Here is a 21445-nt window from a genome sequence, read left to right as displayed (position 1 = left end):
AGGCCCTATGTACCAGTGAACAACCTATGAAGATTGTGGAGCCTCCCAGTTCAGTTTGGGATGTGGTGGCTATGGACATTTTGGGTCCTGTGTCTGTTCAGGGAGCCATAGGTGCATATCTAATTGTCTTGATGGAATTGTTGTCAAAGTGGCCCGACGTGTTCATTGTGAGAGAATACTTCTCGTAGGATGATTCAGTTTTTGGAGTCAGTGTTCTGGAGAGAGGGATTTCCCAGAAAAATTGTGTAGGATAATGGTCCCCAGTTTGCAGGAAGAGAGATGCAGGTGTTTCTGGAGGACAATGGCATCAAGCACACTACCATAGCTCTTAATAATCCCAAAGGGAATGTGACTGTTGAAAAGTTCAATATAACGCTGATGGAGGTGATTAGAATTGCCATTGCAGGTGGAGATTGAGAACAGACAGTTATGCAGCATGTGGTACAATATAGAGTTGCACCTCACCAGGTGACAGGTATGTCCCCCGTTTGAGGCTTTGCAGAAATGGATGCCGAATTCTAGGTTGCATCCGGGTTGGATTAGAAAAATGTGAGGAAGTGCGTGGAGAGGTACAAGCAGAGGTCTTGCAAAAGAGGATGTTGAATGTGCAAAAGAGGGAGAAGGTAAGTATGATGAAAAGAATTGTGTGAAGGAATGGGTTTTGAAAGAAGGTGCTGTGGTCAAGATAAGGAAAGGACGGAGAGTGGATAAATGGGTTGTCAAGTTTACAACTCCAATGAAGGAGGTGAAAGATCCGGATAACACAGTTTTGTTGAGTATTGGTGAGAGGTGGAGTAAAGAGAGGGTAGCTATCATGAAATATAATGGTGGCGGTAACATCAGGTATTAGCTTGCAGTGTTAATAGCTGCAGGAGAGGAGGTGTGTATCTAGATACAATATGTTTTGAAGACACACGCACTGTGAAGGAGAGGAAGTGTGTTATGAAGGTAAAATCACAAGCCTAACAAAATGTATATGTATGTGGTTATGTTATATAGGTTATGTATATAGTTATTTAGGTTATGTATAACCTCACTCTGTTAATGCAATTTTGTGTTATCTATGGGTTGGCTTGAATGTTCCGGCATAGAACTGGGCTCATGCACCACACTTGGTTCCACAGAGAATGTTTGGGTTTGAATTGAAAATAACCGTGGTGGTGTTGGGAAAGGCTTTGTGCTGCTGGAGCTATAACTAAAATAAAGACTTGAAAAGCTTACTGTGTCCGGAGGATCATTCAACGTAATAGCGCCTTCTCAAACACCTTCATCATTTGGAGGCAAAATTCCTCTCATTTGGCTTTTGAAGCCGACTTACCTGGGAAACGTACCTGTTTTGTATCGGGTGAGGAGTCTGAAGAAGAAGAGCGGGATCTATGGGGTCTCTTCTTTGACTTTTTATGGGAGGCCGACGAAGATGAGCGACGAGAACCACTTCTCGACCGAGAGTGCTTACTATGTTTTGTGCGCTTTTTCTCTCGCTGAGGCTTCTCTGATCGGAAGACCTCTTCTTGGATGGAGTAGTAGGAGACTTGGATGGGGGCCTACCCAAGATGAGCCTCCCCCTCCTCTCCTTCAAGGCCTTAACGGTCACTGACTGGCAAGAGCCGCAATCCTCGACATTGTGATCGGTCCCAGGATACCAAAGGCATATCCGATGCGGTTTGGCAATATACATCTTTGACCCGCAATTGGTACACCTTTTTAAACCCAGTCTTCGAAGTAGACATCAGATTAATATTACCTATGTGGCTGCCAAAACTACTTTGGTGGAGTATTTGAGACAAGCATATCACCACTTAAAACCACAAAGATATGTTACCACATTGCTTGCGGCGATACTACAGAGGTTCATGTTTTTGCAAAGATTTAACCTTCTGCCATGTTTGATGACAGTGGAACCCAGACTGGGGATCCCTCGTGAGGAGCGAAGTTGGAGGCTTTGTAAATCTGTATCCACCCTAGAGATCACACAACATTTGCTAACACTAGTTCCTCTCTAAAATGATGGGACATAAATTCTTACAGCAAATATGTATACAATCTGACTGAGTCAGAGGAATTTTGGTCATACCGTTGCTCGGGCTTAACTATAGCTCTCTCTGATTCTGTGTGCAGGCTTTGGGGCAACATTATGAAGAGATTGGAGGGTGTGGAATGAAAATTGTGTTTCATTTTCATTAATGCATAGCAATGTTGCTTTTATAGATGGATCTTAAGTGTATAGTTGTCATGATAACAAGATGTTTACATGGAACGTTAGTTTTATGTAATGTTTGAAAAGTTGTTTCAACTGTAACACACCAAATACAAATAATTTAAAAAACATAACCGGTTTAGGTAAAGCCTTACATAATCAGGTATTCTATTACAGACACAGAATGGCTCTACTGCCTCTCATGGTGAAAAATATGCAGTTGCTATTAGCCATTGGCTAGCGATATTTGACTATTGCTAGTAAGAAATGGTGTACCGTATGCATATAATTGAGGTTGCAAGTGACTTTCTGATGGGTGGCTAGTAACTTGTAACTTTGATTTTTGCGCTGTGCGGCACCTTATGCACATACTGAAGTCTCATATGTCATCAGGTATAGTTTCTCATATCTAGGTTCCGAGTGCTGACTCAAGTGCTGAAATCGTATGCCAAGCAACACCTCATATGTAAGGTATAGGCACAGCCTCAGGTGTCCAGGTGCTGCCATTATTCAACAAACACAGCTTTGAATGTCCAGTACTAAAATGTTACGCCATCATTAACAACAGCCTAAACTTTCCAAGTGCTGCCATGCTGTACACTCACATGCCACACTGTCCCACTATCCTCTCTCAAGAGGTCTCCAGAGCCCGCTCTCTTGAAGAGCTGGGCAGTCACTTACAAACTGGGTGAAGAGTCACAATCATGCACTGCCAAGCACAAGATCCATGGATTGCGGAAAAAGAGAATGAGCTCCTCCCTTCCTAATAAAGCTTCAGCCCAGGGGCATGTAAAGGACAATACACTCTCCTCTTCATACACCAAGTCATCAACTACCTTGAAAGCAGACAGGGTGGGATGAGGAGTAACCAACCATTTTCATACCCTAGACCTTTCAGCTGTCAATTTGAGGCTGCTGAGAGGTGAAGGCAGTGACATGTGGAGGCAACTGCAGACAGGAGACACAGTTCTTAAAGTGTTGTGCTACTGTACCTGTGGCAGGGCCCGAAATTAAGATTGGATAAGCAGGAGCTATACAACACGAATACAACAGACTAACACCAGAGCCGTTTACCTGATGTGTCCCAATACCAGGGTCAGGCAAAGTCATGCAAAGTCAGACAACTGACCAGACTCACACACACTTGACGGCCCTTTCCCTTCCCCACAATGTTAAAAGGTGGAGCACAAGAGCACAGGATGAGCACGACAGACAGCACAACATAAGAGCTAACTCAGCACAGCATTTCAAAAGGAGGAGAAAGACGAGACCGAGAGGGAGACAAGGAGACGACCTTGCCCTTTCCGAACAAGACCCGTGTAAGCTCTGCAGAAGGGACGATAAGTTTGCAGATAATAGCCAACGTGTATTGCAACAGATGTGCCCAGTACGCGAGACCCTCCTCCACTGATTACCAAGCCGGAGAGAGACACTGGTCTCACTGGTACAAACCTTGACTTCAAGACATCCAGAAGCCAAGCAGTTCATCACAGCCGGTGAGTCGAGGGGAGTGTCGATAAGAAACAGAACTGTGTTGAATTAAAAGTAGCCAACAGCTAAATTGAACTTTGGAAAAGCAAAAGGATACTATTAAAAGAAAGAGGGGGAAAACCGGATACAGAGGAGTCTGGCATCGTGTGGGTGCTCACGCAGTAAACTCTGGGGCATCAATACTCTGTACCGTCAAAAGTCTTTGACCGACAGAGAAGAACTAGTTACTCTTACCTTGTAACGTTCTTTCGATGGGATGTTCCTCCGACGTATTCCTTATCTTAGATAGAAATCCTTCAGCTTTGCTGGCCTCGGAAAATTTTTTCGCCAGAGGGCGCTGCGCGTCGATGATCGCCGAGTCGATGACCCTCGACGGCCTCCGTGCCGACGTCGACGTCATCCTGCCTATAAAGGCCGCGCGCAGCGTCCGTTGCTCAGTTCCGTTTTGTAGTCCCCAGTAATGTTTTTGGATTAGACTAATCACCTTGAAGGAGCATAGGCTGCAAACCCACAGGAAGTCATACTGCGGGGATGGATGGGAGGGTCGATAAGGAATACGTCGGAGGAACATCCCATCGAAAGAACGTTACAAGGTAAGAGTAACTAGTTCTTCGAAGGGATTGTGTCCTCCGACGTATTCCTTATCTTAGATAGACTCCCATAGCAGTGGTATTGTGACTGGAGGCGGGAGTAATAAAAGTTATGTTACCCTTCCAGAATGGACAGAGTGTAACACAGCCTTGCCGAATCTAGTTTCTTGACTAGAGGAGGAATCCAGGCTATAGAATTTGGTAAATGTATGTGCGGACGACCATGTGGCAGCCGCACATATATCTCGAATTGGCACCCCTCTTTGAAGGGCTGAGGATGTTGCGATACCCCTGGTAGAATGAGCCCTTAGATTTTGAGGAGGCTCCTTTCCTGCCAATTTGTAGCACTCCAGAATGGCTAAAATAATCCATCTGGAGATGGTTTGTTTTGTTATTGGAAGGCCCAACTTATGTCCTGCATAACCTACAAAGAGTTGGTCTGCTTGTCTGATCTTAGCCAATCTGCTGATATAGAAGCTCAAGGCTCGCTTAGGGTCCAGCCTGTGCAGTCTCTCTTCCTCCTTCCCCGGATGAGGAGGAGGGTAGAAAGAAGGTAATATAATCTTCTGAGTGATGTGAAACTCCGAGACTACCTTCGGGAGGAAGTTAGGCTTCACCTGAAGAACAACTTTGTCCTTGTAAAAGATTGTATGTGGAGGTTTACACGATAAGGCTTGCAACTCGCTAACCCTTCTAGCAGATGTCAATGCTATTAGCAAAACAGTTTTGAGGGTGAGAAGCTTCAATGAACAAGAGTGTAGTGGTTCAAAAGGGGCACCCTTTAGGAAGTTTAAAATTAGGTTTAAATCCCATAAGGGAACTTGAAAAGGTTTCGGGGGATAAACATTAGTTAATCCTTTTAGGTATTGTATTACCAATGGAATTTTGAAGTATGAAGGCTCCTCTGCAGTGCGCTTAAAGATTGATAGCGCTGCGAGATAGCCCTTAATTGTGCCAACCTGTAGGCCTGAATTAGCCAGGTAAAGTAAGAATGACAACACCATAGGTGTACCACAAGAAAAGGGTTCAATATTCTTTTCTCTGCACCAGCTGCAAAATTTGTTCCAACGGCAGCGGTATAGAGTTTTAGTTGCCGGCCTTCTGGCCGAAAGCAACACCTCCATAACATCATCCGGAAGGTCCCAATCCTTGTACCTCAACCTTTCAGACACCAAGCGTGAAGGTTGAGGGTCTTGATGGCTGGATGGAGAACCTGACCTTCCTTCTGCGAGAGAAGATCCTCTCTGTATGGCAGTCGAATTGGAGGGCAGATGGACATGTCTAGAAGGTCCGGGTACCACGTTCTCCTGGCCCAATCCGGGGCAATTAGGATCATGGTCTTCCGAAACCTTCTCAACCTCCTGATCATTTGAGGAATGACAGGGACCGGAGGGAACGCGTACAGAAGTGGGAACTCCCAGTCCACTACGAACGCATCTCCTAGAGCTCCTCTCGGGGGAAATTCCCTTGAGCAAAATCTGTCGCACTTCCTGTTGATACTGGTGGCGAACAGATCCACTTGAGGGGTTCCCCAAAGGGCGAAGATCTCTTGAAGGACTTCCTGAGCTATCTCCCACTCGTGAGAGACTGTGCTCTGCCTGCTCAGAGCGTCCGCTGTCAAGTTCTTCTCTCCGGCTAGGTGAATTGCCGATAGAGAGATTCCTTCCTGAATTGCCCAAAACCAGAGCTGCATCGCCTCTCTGCACAGTGGTAGTGAGCCTACGCCTCCTCTTTTGTTGAGGTAGTGCATGGCCACTGTATTGTCCGTCATTATTAGGACGTTTCTTCCCCGTACAGACGGCAGAAAAGCCTTCAGCGCTAGTCTGATGGCTCTCAGCTCCAACAGGTTGATATGTAGTCTGGACTCCGATGGAGACCAACGACCGCTGATGGTCAAGTCGTTGGCGTGAGCTCCCCACCCCGTGAGTGAGGCATCCGTGACTACTGTTATCTCCGGCCATGGTTGCCAAAACATTTCTCCTTTCAGGATGTTCTCCCGACAGGCCCACCACTGAAGGTCTCGGGCTACTTTGACCGGGATCCGAAGGAGATCTGTCATCCTTCCTGAGAACTGTGACCACTGAGTTCTCAGTGCCCACTGGAGGGATCTCATTCTCAGGCGAGCCTCCGGCACGAGGAATATGCAGGATGCCATGAGGCCTAGCAACCTCAGAAAGTCGTAGGCTGGGAGATATTGGGCATTCTGAAATCTGATGACCATCTGCAGAATATCTCGAGCCCTCACCTCTGGTGGCAAGGCTTTTCCCAGGGAAGTGTCCAGGACTGCTCCAATGAATTGGAGTCTCTGTGATGGTATCATCTGTGACTTCTTTAAATTGAGGGAGAAGCCCAGCTTGTGAAGGAAGTGGCAAACATAATCTAGTTGTCTCTGAGCCTGTTCCGAAGATACAGCTCTGATCAACCAATCGTCTAGGTAAGGGTAGACATGAATCCCTTCCCTCCTTAGACTTGCAGCCACAACCGACATTAGCTTGGTAAAGACCCTCGGGGCGGAGGTTAGCCCAAATGGCAGAACTCGAAATTGATAATGAGAGCTGCCAATTGCGAACCTCAGGTATCTCCTGTGCCTGGGATGGATCGGCACATGGAAATAAGCGTCCTGGAGGTCTAGAGATACCAACCAGTCCTGAAGCTGGAGGGCCTGAAGGATCTGAGAGAGAGTCACCATCTTGAACTTGTCCTTTCGGAGGAATTTGTTCAATTCCCGTAAGTCTAAGATGGGTCTCAGTCCTCCGTCCTTCTTCGGTATTATGAAGTAGGGGGAGTACCAACCCTTGTTCCTTTCCGCTACAGGTACCAGTTCTATGGCACCTTTCTCTAGCAGGTCTAAAACCTCCTGCAAGAGGAGCGGATCTGGAAGCTTCAAAGGGTTGTTCCCCGGTGGATGACTCTGAGGGATATGTAGGAAGGGCAGGCAGTAACCTTGGGCCACTGTCTCCAGAGCCCAAGCATCTGACGTAATAGCCTGCCATTCCGTCAGATGGTGAGTTAACCTGCCCCCTACTGGTGTTCTGTGAGGGGAGACCTCAGAGTGGTTTTGAAGCGGCTGATGCAGTTGCCGAAGGTAAAGTGGCTCCTGCTCCTGCGGGTGCGGCTTTCTTTCCCCTACCCCGTCCACCACGGGTAAATCTTCCTTGGCCTCTTTGAGCCGGTCGTCCCCTGCCCCTTCCATATGAGGAATAGTAACGAAAGGACCGTCCTCTCCACGATGATCCCGAAGGACGAAAGGTATTCTGACGGATAGCAGCTCCCAATGACTTGGCTGCTGCCTTGGACGTTTGCAGTTTCTCCAAACTGTCATCCGCCTTCTTTCCAAAGAGGGTAGAACCGTCAAAGGGCATATTCAAAAGCCTGGTCTGCACGTCAGAGGCAAAACCAGACTTCCTCAACCACGCATGCCTGCGGATTGTGGTACTTGCCGCCATGGCCCTGCTGATACTGTCAGCAGAATCTAGGCCAGTTTGTAGGGTCTCGCACATCGCATCTTTACCATCCCTGATGATGTTTAAAAATGCGTCCCTTTCCTCTCCTTCTTGGAGGCAGTCAGCCGCTGATGAAGCGCACTCCCAAAGGGTGTGGCTGAACCTAGCGAGCGTACAGGTCGCGTTAATAGACTTTAACGCCATGCTACAGGCAGAAAAAACCTTCTTAGCCATGGCATCATACTTTTTGTCATCCCTATCCTGCGGAGCAGTGGGGTATGCAGATGTGCTGCCTGATGAGGTTGCAGCCTGTACAACCAAGCTCTCAGGAGTAGGGTGTTTTGACAAATATTCAGGGTCAGAACTAGCCACCCTGTATTTTGTTGACAGTTTTTTATTTACTGCCGGGATAATTTCTGGCGTTTCCCAGTTTGTCAAAATCCTTCTCTGTAGAGCAGAGTGAAATGGAACCACAGGATCCTCCTGTGGGCCCTTGTCCAGTATGTCAGTGAGGTCATCCTGCTGAAAGGCAGGAGAAGGTGCAGACCAACCCATAAATTCTATGATTCTAGACATCAGAGCTCTATATGGAGTCTCCGCATGTTCTCCTGGGTCTGGTTTGATAAATTCTGCTTCAGGAGAAGTGTCCAAGCCACTAGCTTCCTGAAGTGCATCCTGAAGATTTTTTAATCTTCCTTCCTCAGAGGCGAAAGTCTCTGGCTCTGGTGATGTGGTCCTCTGTAAATCAATATCTTGGTCTGAATCCTCCCTTTCCTCAAAAATCGAGGTTAAAGGGGGATACATTGGTTTTTGGAATGGTATAAACCCCATTTCCAATGCAGAAGGAGCCATCATCACAGGCCTTGAAAACGTCGATGTCGTCGACACCGACGTGAAAGTACTCGAAGGCGCCGTGAAAAGCGTCGAGAAATGTGTACTAGGCCTCGAAGAACTCGAAAGGATCGGAGTCCTGCTCGAGAACGACGTCGACGTTCTCGGCGTCGAGTCGGAGGTCTTTTGTCTAACCGTTGGCTGTGGAGTAGCCGTGGTTCTTTCCTTCACCGGCGTCGATATCGGCGTCGACGTCGGCGTCGACTCGATCGACTGATGCGCCGATGAATCCTTCGACAACGGCGTCGATGGCGCCGACCTCTGTTTCGAAGGAGTTTTCGACGATGGCGTCGATGATGCTTTATCTCCCGATGGCTCGAGGCGCTTTCGGGTTGACTTTTCCGCCGGGTACTGCGACTCGCGGCGTTTAGATTTTTTGGGTTTTTTACCCGGGGTATCACCCTCAGCTGTCTTCGAGGGGGACGAGGCCGCTTTCTCGAAGACGCTTAGCATCTTTTTCCTGAATTCCTCCCACTCAGCTTGCGAGCTGCGTTTTGTGGGGCAATGAACTCTCTCAGGAGAACTCGACGAAGATGACGAAGGGGATCTCCTACGTCTCTTCTTCGAGTGTCTCGATGTCGACGAGTGGTGGGAGCCACTTCGTGATCTAGATCGAGAGTGTTTTTTATGGTGAGGAGACGAACGTCTCGACTCTACCGAAGAAGCTTTCGAGGAAGTTAAAGTTGACCTACCTCTCTCGAGCTTCCCCCTACGCTCCTTCAAGGCTTTCGCCGTCATGGAAAGGCATTCCTCACACTCCGAACTCTGGTGCGTGATTCCCAGACACCACAAACAGACCCTGTGAGGGTCCGTCAACGACATTTTCTTCCCGCAGTCTCGGCACTTTTTGAAACCGGACCGAGGGGTCGTCGGGTCGGAGGAGGATGCCATCGATATCGAGGTAAATAGTAGTTATTATATACGTTATCTTGACGAGAACTGAGCAACGGTGTTCCGAGGCACAACGAAGCGCGGAAAAACGGAACTGAGCAACGGACGCTGCGCGCGGCCTTTATAGGCAGGATGACGTCGACGTCGGCACGGAGGCCGTCGAGGGTCATCGACTCGGCGATCATCGACGCGCAGCGCCCTCTGGCGAAAAAATTTTCCGAGGCCAGCAAAGCTGAAGGATTTCTATCTAAGATAAGGAATACGTCGGAGGACACAATCCCTTCGAATAATGAAATCTAAGGGAAGTGAATCCCACATGGTGAAGAGAAGTACATGAACATTGTGTTAGAAAAGTCGGAGAGAGGGAACCCGCCAGAGGGAAGCCGACAACCAGGGCTAAAGGCTGAAAACCTGTTTAAAAAGTCATTTAGATTTATGAAAGTGTGAGCATTGCAAGAAAAGGGGAAGGGAAGTGTTGCCCTTGTCTTCTGGGGTCCGAGCCCAGCTGCGGGAGATCCAGGGGTGGAAACTTACCACCCAAATTTCGCTGAAAAAAAAACTGTCTTGTTAATTTGTTGAATACGTCTGAGGGGTCAGCTCCCAGAAGAGGGGGACCCAGGGGTGAAGCCATCACCCAAAGTGTTTGTAGAACAGAACTTTGTGTTTGTTTGTTGAAAGCATCAGGCTTCGAAGGCAAGAGACTTTTCATTATAAAGAGACTTAACCATTGAAGAACCTGATAGCTGATATGGAACTGTTACCTTGTGCCGGGAAGGCTCGAGTGTGTGCTGTGCTCCAAAGCCCCACCTTGTCCCGTGCTAAAGCATGGGGAAGGGAGACCTTGAAGCAATCACATCCTAACTTATTATTTGTGAACACTTTCCTCTTTATTTTGATATACTATCCCACACTCTTTCTGTAATTAGTTGTAAGGAATTGGCAACAGAATTTTCTTAGTATAGGCCCTTTTATTTTGACACGACATCACAAGGACTGCCTTAATTTTCATTTTGATAGTCGATGCTTGCTCCCATCTTAGAATTAGGTTTAGTTTAGGTGTTTTTCCACCCTGCATTTATAGTTCAATAAACACCCTTGAATTGTGATCACGTGTGTCTGTCTTTACTGTTGTCACCATGAGTTCCTTACATATGGTGTGAGAAGTGGGATGTGACTCAATTGAAAGAAATTGGGGAAGCCTAAAATTTCAAAAACTTAGCCTCTAACCCTTCCATCGCTACCAAGGAATCAATAGGGTTTGATATTTCTAGCAGTAGGAAAGCTACCATTCCCCATGGGAACAGAGGCATGATTCCTACAGACTTGGTTTTCATACTCCCTCTGGGGGGTTATATTAGATTAGCCCCAAAATCTGGCCTAGCGTGGAACTTCGGGATAGAAGTCTTAGCAGGCGTTATTGATCACGACTTTAGGGCAGATGTGAAGGTTCTCTTACAAAACCATGGCAAAATTCCTTTTGGAGGTACGTCAGGGAGATCAAATTGCCCAGGGGATTTTGGAAAGAGCTCTATTTCCTCAGTTGAAAGAAGGTGAACCACATAAAACAGAAAGAGGTAACTTAGGCTTTGGGGAAGCCGATCAATCAACCGACATCGGCGAAAGGAAGGAAGAGGAACACACCATCTATCTAGAAGCTGAAGCGTTTTTATAAACAATCCCAGAAGAAGAAGGCTTAGAGAAAGGGAGTCCTTTTTTTTCTAAAACAAGGATTGCTTTACCAAAAAGAAACTTCCCCAGAGGGTGTGGTAAAAACAAAATTGTTAATACCGAAGAGCCACTGAAAGGTTGTACTGAAAATCACACATTCCCACCTAACCAGGGTGCATTTAGGATATTCTAAAAAGCAGGTGCATATTAGTAGAAAATTTTACTGTCCGGGTATCGACGCTTATGTAAAAACCTTTGTTCCAACCTGTGAAATGTGTCCAAAGACCAGCACGCACATCCCTGAACCTGCCCCTCTGAATCCATTGCCGATTATAGAAATCCCCTTTTGCAGAATTGGTATGGACATAATTGGACCACCTGAAACTTCCAGATTAGGAAATAAATATGTCCTGGTGATCGTGGATTATGCAACCCAATAGCCCAAGGCCTTCCCAATGCAAAATAATACCACCCAGGAGATCCTTAAACATCTACTGTATTTTTCCAGGGTTGGTTTCCCTAAGGAAATACTAACAGACCAGGGCTCAGATTTTATGAGTACGCTTATGGCCGAGGTCAAAGAGTTACTACACATTACCACCTTGCAAACTTCTGTGTACCATCCCCAAACCAATGGCCTGGTAGAGAGATTCAACAAGACCTTAAAATTAATTCTCCGAAAACTGGTATTAAGGACAGGAAAGACTGGGACTGCATGATCCCATGGGCACTATTTGCAGCGAGAAACCCCCCCCCCCCCCCAAACCACCACATTTCTCTCCCTTTGTGTTGCTGTATGGAATAGAGCCAAGAGATATCCTCGACATGCTCTGGGAAACCTGGGAAGTACGAGAAAAGGCCCCTATTCCCATTTCGCAAACCGCCACCCGAATGCGAAAACATGTGAGGTTAGTCCAGGACTTAGTTTGCACTCACATGGAAAAGGCTCAAAGCCAACAAAAGGCCAATTATGACAGAAAAGTGAGTTTGAGATCATTCTCCATAGGACAGAAAGTACTAGTCCTCCTACCAACCTCAGAGAACAAACTGGTCTCCATGGCACAGACCATATGAAATAGTGAAATGAACAGCAACCTGTACTTCTAGAGTAGCCCAACCAGACAGGAAACAGAAAATCCAATGATATTACGTAAATCTTTTGAAAGAGTGGAAAGAGACCATTAAGCCACCCATGCCTACGTACTAGCCTGTCTGGTTCCCAAAGACATAGGTAACTTTAATTTAATTCCTTCAGAGTTATCTATTCAACACCAACACGATGTAGTCATTTTATTTCCCAATGTATTCTCAGAAAAACCAGAGAGAGTAAAGAATACATACCACTATATCAGAAAACCTAAGGGCAAAGTTTTACACTTAAAAACCATATTGACTCCCAGAAGCCCGTAAGCAGATAGTGATATAGGAAGTCAACAAAACGTTAAAAGCAAACCTTATTGAGCCATACTCAAGTCCATGGTCCTCTCCTATCGTGCTGGTCACTAAACCTGACCGCTCCTGGAGATTCTATATTGATTTCCATCAAATTAATGCCATATCGGACTCTGATGCCTAGGCCATGCCACGCATTGACGACCTAATTGATAAACTCGGAGCAGCCACCTTTCTATCTACCGTAGATTTGACCAAGGGATACTGGCAAGTTCCCGTCTATGGACCAGATAAGGAAAAGACAGCGTTTCAACGCTGTTGGGATTATTTCAATTTAAAGTCTTACCTTTCGGTTTACTAAGTGCACCAGCCACTTTCCAGCGCCTCATGGATAAAATCCTCCAACCCTATTCTGATTTCTGTGGAGCTTATATTGACAATATCGTCATTTATAGAAAGACTTGGGAGAACCATTTCCACCGTTATACCATCATGAAAGTCCTTGGAAACGCTGGCCTTATTGCTAACCCAGCTAAGTGCAGATTGGACAAGTCTGTGAAAAATAGCTTGGCTTCTTCGTAGGGAACAGGAATGTACAGCCACAACATGAAAAGGTAAAAGCTGTTTTAGATACACCAACTCTCAAAACCAAAAGAGATCTTAGGGCTTTTCTCAGGTTAATAGGGTACTACCGAAGATTTATCCCTAACTTTGCGAATAAAACATCCCGGCTGACAGATAAACTTAAAATTGCCAAACCCCAGAAACTTCATTGGAATGACGATGGTGAGATATGTTATAACACCTTGAAGCAAACGCTGTGTTAGAACCCAATCCTAAAAAGGTAATAAACTTCTCTAAGGAGTTTGTCTTACAGACAGATGCCTCCCTTACAGGGTTAGGAGCCGTCCTATCCCAGGTTTGTGATGGATGAGAATATGCCATATTGTTCACCAGCGGCAAGTTGTTCCCACGTGAAAACAATTACTCTGTGTTGGAACTGGAGGCCCTGGCCATCAAGTGGGCCATTATCCATCTTAGGTAAAACCTATTAGGACGAAGGTTCACACTCGCTCAGACCACTCACCCCTAGTTTGGATTAGCCAACACAAAGACTACCACCCTAGGGTCATGCAATGGTTTCTAGAGGTACAACCCTATTCTACAAAGTCTCACCTTGTCCTCTGCAAAAAATGTGGGGAAGGGCGACTTCGAGGCAATCACATCCCGACTTATTATTTGTGAACACTTTCCTATTTTGATACCCTATCCCACACTCTTTCTGTAATTAGTTGTTAGGAATTGGTAATAAGTTTTTCTTAGTATGGGCCCTTTAATTTTGACAACGCCACAAGCACTGCCTTAATTTTCATTTTGATGGTCAACGCTTACTCCCATCTTAGATTTAGGTTTGGTTAGGCGTTTTTTCCACCCTGCATTTACAGTTCAATAAACACCCTTGAACTGTGATCACTTGCCTGTCTTTACTGTTGTCACCACGAGTTCCTTACACTACAGACTTCCAAATGACATGCATGTTTAAGCTGGATACCTAAAACAGTTGAACAAAATCAAGAGTATTTCACCACATCTATGGTCATTGCTTTGCTACAAGAAAGTACTGCAACCTGACATTATTAGGTTTTTAGAGGATTTAACATTTTTGAGACTCTTAGTGGAAAAATCTATGCAAGGCACCAACTGTATATTTTCTTAAGAAACATTGGTAGACAAAGCTGATTCAGAGAAACAAACATACCTTCGCTGTAAAAAGCAGTGTGCAGCGGACATAACCCAGTTGTTGTTTATAATTGTTCCACCGCAGGTATGCCTGAACCCACGATATAGAGACATATATTGTAGACTTACTTGCCAGGGCCATGCCCCCGGCATGGCATCTTGACCACCTACAATTCGAGAACCAGATTTCATTTCCACCAGGGATCGTTCTCCACAGACTATAAAGCCAAAGAAAACAGGAAAAAAAATTAGAATGACCAATGTATTTTTTCTTTAATTGTGTTAGTTTATAAAAACCTTATACGACATAGAATTACAATCATTTAAGAAAGCCTCATCACAATAAAGAAAAAAATTAGAAAAGTACATCATTGAATAAATTAAATACAATATCCTAAAATTGATCTCAATCCAAGTTAAAACTAACATACTAGTTCCATATTAAAATGCATACACATACATAAATTGTAAGAGTTAAGAAATGTCACAGTTGCAATTAATAAAGATGTTGAATTTCCTTCTAGAATCCTGGACCAGAAGGATAATTCATGTATGTCGTAAACATCATGCACACATTTTTAAAACTATAATTCTCTTTTAGGTGGCAAAATAGGACAATGGATAAAAATAGGTTTTAGAGACTCAACCTCGTGGGTACAGTACTTACAAAGATTATCTGGACACTTACTTCTTATAAAGAGAATCACCCTTGTGTGAACAAGGTTACATTTTATTCTTAAAAATGTTCTCATATAGTGACCACGTGGGCATTGAGAGATGTACCTAGGGATAATGCCTCTGCATTTATTTTCCATAGACAGGTTGGAAACTAATTTGTAAGATTGGTCCAACACCTCTGATATGAGGCAATCAGCATCATATAATTTCCTCTTTGCTGCTTTAGGATTGTTAATTAGCAAGTCTAAACTTATATTCCCTGTAGAAAGTGGCTCACAGCATTCACGTTTCAAATTCAGCAAAACAAAACCTGAGAAACATTCCAGCTGTTTTCCGACTAAATGATATAATGGGTTAGGGGATGTCACTATGATTTTTCTAAAAAGTGCAAGGGCTTTCCACATTAAAGCACACCGGAAAATAGCCCCAATTCGTACCTTATAATAACAATTGGTACGCAATTGGGTAAAGATAACAACTTCCTCCAAATTCTACCTTCCAATATACTGTAATCAAACAATTCAGAGAACCATGTAATTTCCAGACCATAAAGAAGAGCTGAGAGTACTTTCAGGTTATAAAAAGAGACTATAGGGATCTGTGTAAAGTGACAGTATTTCTGAGCAATACCACACATTTGGGCTCCAAATTGTCTTCCCCTTTACATTAGTTTATCATGCACAGTAGCTCTATGTGTTGCTCTAACCAACGTAAAACCAAGGTACTTAATAAATGCAACAACTGAAAGAATATTACCATAGGTGTCATGTACATCAAGGACACCTCACACCTCATCCATTGAAACAGAGAATGTTGGTTTTGGATGAGTTCACATTAAGTTTGTTTGTTGAAGCATAAACAAAATAAGTATTTAAGAGCCTTTGCAAACCCACTTGTAATCTGTCCATCAAAAGAACATAATCAAAATAACATAACCATGAACAATTTTCTTAGCTAATTTTTGTTGGGGGGGGGGGTTCAAAAGAAATAGGTTCCAATGTTTCACCCAGGTCTGAAATACGCAAGTTGAAAAGGCATGGGGCCAAAACGCACCCATGCCTCAATACCCTTGCTGTAGGTATTTCGCCAGTCACCAACCTTGCATGTCCAGTCTAACACTGAGCCTAGTAGCTGTGTGGATATGCACAAAGATGGGCAAGAGGGACTCTGGAAAACTCTGATTTCAAAGCTTTGTCCAGAGTAGGGTACTGTCCACCATATCAAACACCATGGACAGATCCACACATGGAACATACAGAGGATTAGCTCCTTTACATCCTGCCTGATCTATTAAGCCGTTGATAACAATTCCATTGGCATCTTTGCATGTGCCTCTCATGAACCCAGTCTGGTATTTGGACAAACTTTTAGATGTTTTGATTCATTTTTCAATTACTTTCAAGAGGAGAGCCGAGAAGATTTTACTCTTGGCGTCCAGGAGGGAAATCGGTTGATAACTCAATGGTAACTATCGATCACCCTTCTTGTATATAGCTGAAACTTTCCAAGAATATGGAATAGTTTTAGTATATAGTATGTTCTCAAAACGCATAAACAACATACCTGGCCATACTTCAGGTGCCAACTTCAATATTCTATTGCAGAGTCGCGGGGCACAAGAGTCAGAAGAAGAGCTAACAACTTCCATAATGGTTTCCATTGAAAATTCCAGAGTGCAAAGACCCTTGTAACTGGATTCAAAATACTCTGAGGACACCTCCTTGTATATATCTCTAAAATACATATTCCACCTATCCTCTGTAATTGGGTTACATTGTGTCTTCATGTCAAGAGTGGCTTGGTTCCTCAAAAAGGCCCAGAAATGTCTAGCGTCATGCTTTAACAAAGTTTCTGGCATGCACTCGCCATCTTGCTAAGCGTTTAACATACATCTGTTGGCCTTCATCCAATTTTTATATTTCTGTTTTACCTTTTTGATTAACTCAATCTGCTTAACTCGGTCACTTATACCTGTTCGGCCAATGCATCATACAGGTTGGCATTAGGTAGCAGGCAAAAGAAGCAAGAACATGTACTTGTACTTCTTCCATGTGAAAATGGATGTTTGGGCCACACCTTCCCTAATAATTTCTCAACACAATTCATTATAGCTCAAATGTTACTTAGGGAGAAGCATTTGGTGAGTAGAGTTAAAAGGCTATATAACTTGGACTAAACAGAGAATGAACTTTAACTAGGGAAAGACTGTTCAGGACTCCACAATAAAACAAACATGTTTTCCGGGAAAGCAAGCAGGGTGTGGTTCAACATTTTCTGAGGGAAAAAGAATTTCACCTAGAAAATAGCGTACTTTACTGTAAAAGTGATGGTTTCCTGGGAAGTCACTTATTACTGGAATGTTCCTCCAGTTGCTCCTTGCTAACCTACCATCTCCCTCCTTTTTATAAGGTTAAACAGTTGGTTCTGAAATCAAAGTCTCTGGTTAGCAGTCTCCATTAGCTCCTTTTGTGACATAAACATTAACCATACTAGATACCAGTTACCAAGTATCTCTGATGTAAAAAGTACAAGTTACTCACTGTGGTGCTTCCTGTTCTCCTAGCCCCTTGATTCTCCTCTCTATACTAATGAAATCTCTGCCAATGGTGATCAGGACACGTAGAGCACAAGCTAAATCGGAGTCCATGCACGACTACAACTGCTCATGACTACACCCCTCACAAACACTCTAGTTTCACCTGCCAGTCCATTTCAGCCATCTAGAGGAATTAAAAGCCTGGACCTAAACATCTTACTAGGGCATGGGAGCGGAGGCTCTTACGGGAGAAAGCATACTATGGAATAGGAGTAGAAAAGACACTACAGAAAGTAAAAATTGTACTTACTTGTACATACCATCCCCTTTCCTGCATACTGATGAGGTAATTTCCTAACAGTGACAGTTAGGGAAGAGAAAAACCAGTAAACAGCTCAACCAAATACCTTTTTGAGTACAGCTGTCTCTGTCATGGGCATCCCCTCTCAGATAACAGAACAGTGCTTGTTGAGGGTACAGCAGGAATCACATGGGCTGGCTCTGCAAATGGGATTAATGGGAACATGCCTGTGGAAGGCAACCAGCCAAAGTTACTTTACCTCGCTGATTGGCGTGAAGCCCCTTATATGGCAGGGGCACATTTTGAAACTTCCAACACTGAAAAAGCAAGAGACGATCCAGTGAACAATGATAGCCTTTAGGATGTACTTGCCTGTGTTGGGAGCACAAAGCAAACTAAGGACCACAGTGTCCTTGATACAATGCAAATGCAATTTGAGATCCTTGCAAACATCAAGATCAAGCAGAAACATTGTGTCTTCAAAACAAAGGGTTCAGAGAACGAATGGGCAGAAAAACATCTTGGTGGATGTGGACTTTCGGAAGAAACTGAGGGATGGGTGTTTGTGACCCAAGGACAACTTTGTCCCTATGATAAGCCATACAAAGTTCCTCAGATAATGGGACTTGCAACTCAGAGAAGCATCTCTAGAAGATGTAAAGGTCATCAGCCTTGCAGGAGACCCACTTTGTTCAAAAAGCTTGTGAGCCAACAATGCTAACCCAGCATTTGAATCACACGCCAGGAAAGGGTTTATAACCATCGGTAACATGTGTAAACAGCCTTCAAAATGACTTTTCACAACTGTATTGTTGAGCGGAAAGAAATAAGTGTCAATTCCAATGGGTGTCAATAGCTGAGCGATAATTACAACAAGATTCTACTTGCATTCCAGGTCTAACTAGAGGGATCATCACATGAATCGAGAAATATCTTTTCGGGTCTTTATTTCTCTTCATTGGGGCTTACAACATGCATGGGGGGAGGGTAAAGCTTACAGGTCAATTTACAGGAGAGAATTTACCAGGAAAAGTCAAAATAAAAGGTTGATCAGGTCGATGGTTAAACACAAATCGTGATACCCGAGCTAAAGTAACAAAGTTGCGAATCTCCATCTTTGGGCCAGGGCAGTATCAACCAGTCTAGGTCCCTGATTAAGATTTGAAAGAAACATATTTCTTGTGAAATACCATGTGTACGGATAAACAGACTGGGCTATACCAGCGTTGAGTTTGACATTTTTTTCTTTCCTCTTAGTTTCTGTAGTTTCTCAAATCCCAACAGAAGACAAACAAAATGGACATAGGAGGAATCCCAGTTTGAACCTTCAGTACTCATCTCCCCCTTTTGTGTTCCCACGTCTTTTAAAGGGGATTAAAAAAACAATCCTTTATCAAACAGTCCGTATGAGTCCCCTCAGGGTTCTGAAATGTACACAAGGAAGTATAAATCGAATGAAAAATCAAAGTTTCCTCTCAGTTGATCTGTTCAAATCAAGCAAAAAAAGAAGTCCCTTTAAACATTCAGCAAGCTTTGTTCCGGGGTTGTTAGCCCGGTACTCAATATCTTTAAAGGCATGGCCCCCAACAAATTCTCCTTATTTTCACTCCAACTGCTGTTGGGAAGAAACTACCTCCAGGCCCTTTTTTTGGTCACTGTGCCTTGGCCCCGAGATGTAGCAATAGTTGTGGCTCGACACAGGGGCAGGGAGGTCCATGGGCCCAGCTTCTGCAGAGAGCTGCATATGGTCGTATCACTGCCTGTCTGCCCAGTCGCTCTGTTCCTACTCTGATCCTGTGCCCCCCCCTTCTCCCCCTTTTTAATTGGAATAGTTACATATCTTTGTCTACCACACTCAAAGTTCATTATAATAAAATGGTTAAACGGTTTGATCCTTTTCAAAATACTTCAATTACAATGCTTTCTTAACTCCCAGCAACATCTCTTTGTTCATTTAATACATGACAATTTTAGTAACAAGTTATTCCTGACAAAAAAACTCACTGTAGTTTACCTCAAATTTTGTAGAAGAATTATTCCACTATTTTCAGTGGACCGATATTCCCATTGTTATGAGATATTGGATCTATCGGATAAAGAAATACTACAAAAAAGAATCTAATTAAGAAAAAGTATTTGAAATAATATAGCATGTGCTGATTTTACCTTCACTAGAGTTAATATTCACTGTGAATTAGAGCAAATTAGCGCTTTATCTGCCATCAAAAAGTTGATCCTTAAACACAGGTGAAATTTAAAGTATGCCCACTCTGTGAAAATTGCATCTATATCAAAATGCATAAGCAAAAGAATGTTTTTCCTGAAGTTTTGAGTAATTGCAAAAGCTATTCTCATCACCCTGCAACATGCTCATCCCTTCTCCTACCATGGGCTTTTCCCCCATCAGATCAGGGCTTCTCCCCTAATCCCCGTCCTGGGAAACACTTGCCCTCTTGTTCCATCATCTTCCGATTAGTTCCAACCCCAATAGTCTTCCCCCCTTCTCTTGGGGTTCCGCTGCTTTTGGCTGCTGCTGTTTGGCAACCACCTGTGGTTCACCTTCTTCCAATCTCTGCTGTACTCTTTTCTTCACTGGTTTCTCTTCTACCAACCTCTGCCGATCTCTGATTTTCATGACGTGTTTCCTTGCTTCCAGCCTAAGCTGTTCTACTCCTTACACCGCCGGTTTGGAAACTTCCAACCTCTGCTGTTCTCCTGCCTGCTTCCCCAATAGGTGTTCTCTTCTCTGCCATTTGTCTCCATCTCCACTACGCCTCACCTTCCATTTTCCCCCTCGTAACACTCGCTCCCATCTTCAACTATCCGTCAACTCCCATCTCTCCTGCTACCAATGCCCACAATACCCCCTTCCTCTTTACCCTGTATCCCTGGACTGCCAGATTTGAGCTTAGGCTAAGAGTTTCCAAGTGTGCATTGTTGTTTCCTTCGATTTGCCATTGATTCAATTTGAAAAGCTGCATCGGTTTGTGAACCAGTGTTGCTAAAATGAGCAGAGGCAGGGCTGGTTTTATAAAAATCCCATCCACCAACTTGTAGAGGACAAGTGCCTTTCTCGGCCAAGGCATAAGTTGGCATCACAGCAGCTTTGAATTACCTCTGGTTGGTAAGCGCATTAGGTATATGATTTGTCTGTAGCAGGGAACTTAGATTTTCTTTCCGGCTAAAAAAGGTGTGCTTGTGGTGAATGGGACACATGTATGTTTGGCTTTCTATAGCTTGTGTATACCGCCAAATAGGGTCCGAAACCTCAGTGTGAGGAAAACTCTAGGTTTTCTGACACCATTCTTTCCTTTAAAGGGCCTGGGAAAATGTTTATGTACAGGTTACAGTCCTCTGCCTGCTGGAGGGGGCCAGGGAATCCTCCCCCTAGTGCCCCCAGGCCCATCATCCACTGGAACATGGAGGCACCCAGTCCCTGGACTCACCACCACTAGAAGTCCCCAAAAACAAGGAATTGGATTTCGTCATTCTTAGCTTTTGATAGTCCTCGAAATTCGATGCATTGATTACATTGTTGCATTGGCCCTCCTTGATGTGCTGCTACCAAGTACCACCAGCCTGGTGCCTTTAGGTCATCTGACAGGGGTCAGGCGCACCACGGGTGAC

At 44.4% G+C, this 21445-nt stretch overlaps 1 protein-coding gene across 1 annotated transcript in view; it reads right to left on the bottom strand.

The window, feature by feature from the left end:
* Positions 1-21445, bottom strand: part of LOC138582292 (transmembrane protease serine 12-like) — a 456559-nt gene that overhangs the window by 292430 nt on the left and 142684 nt on the right. Inside the window, exon 2 of the mRNA XM_069653435.1 lies at positions 14323-14521. Within this exon, the coding sequence (XP_069509536.1) occupies positions 14323-14495 (173 nt within the window). The 5' untranslated portion in view covers positions 14496-14521. The remainder of the gene's footprint in view (positions 1-14322; positions 14522-21445) is intronic.

Source organism: Ambystoma mexicanum, chromosome 3q, assembly GCF_040938575.1.
Source record: "Ambystoma mexicanum isolate Mex_15411 chromosome 3q, UKY_AmexF1_1, whole genome shotgun sequence".
In the NCBI taxonomy this organism is placed as follows: domain Eukaryota; kingdom Metazoa; phylum Chordata; class Amphibia; order Caudata; family Ambystomatidae; genus Ambystoma; species Ambystoma mexicanum.
Note: the sequence above shows the minus strand (reverse complement) of the source record. Positions and strands in the feature narration are given on the sequence as shown.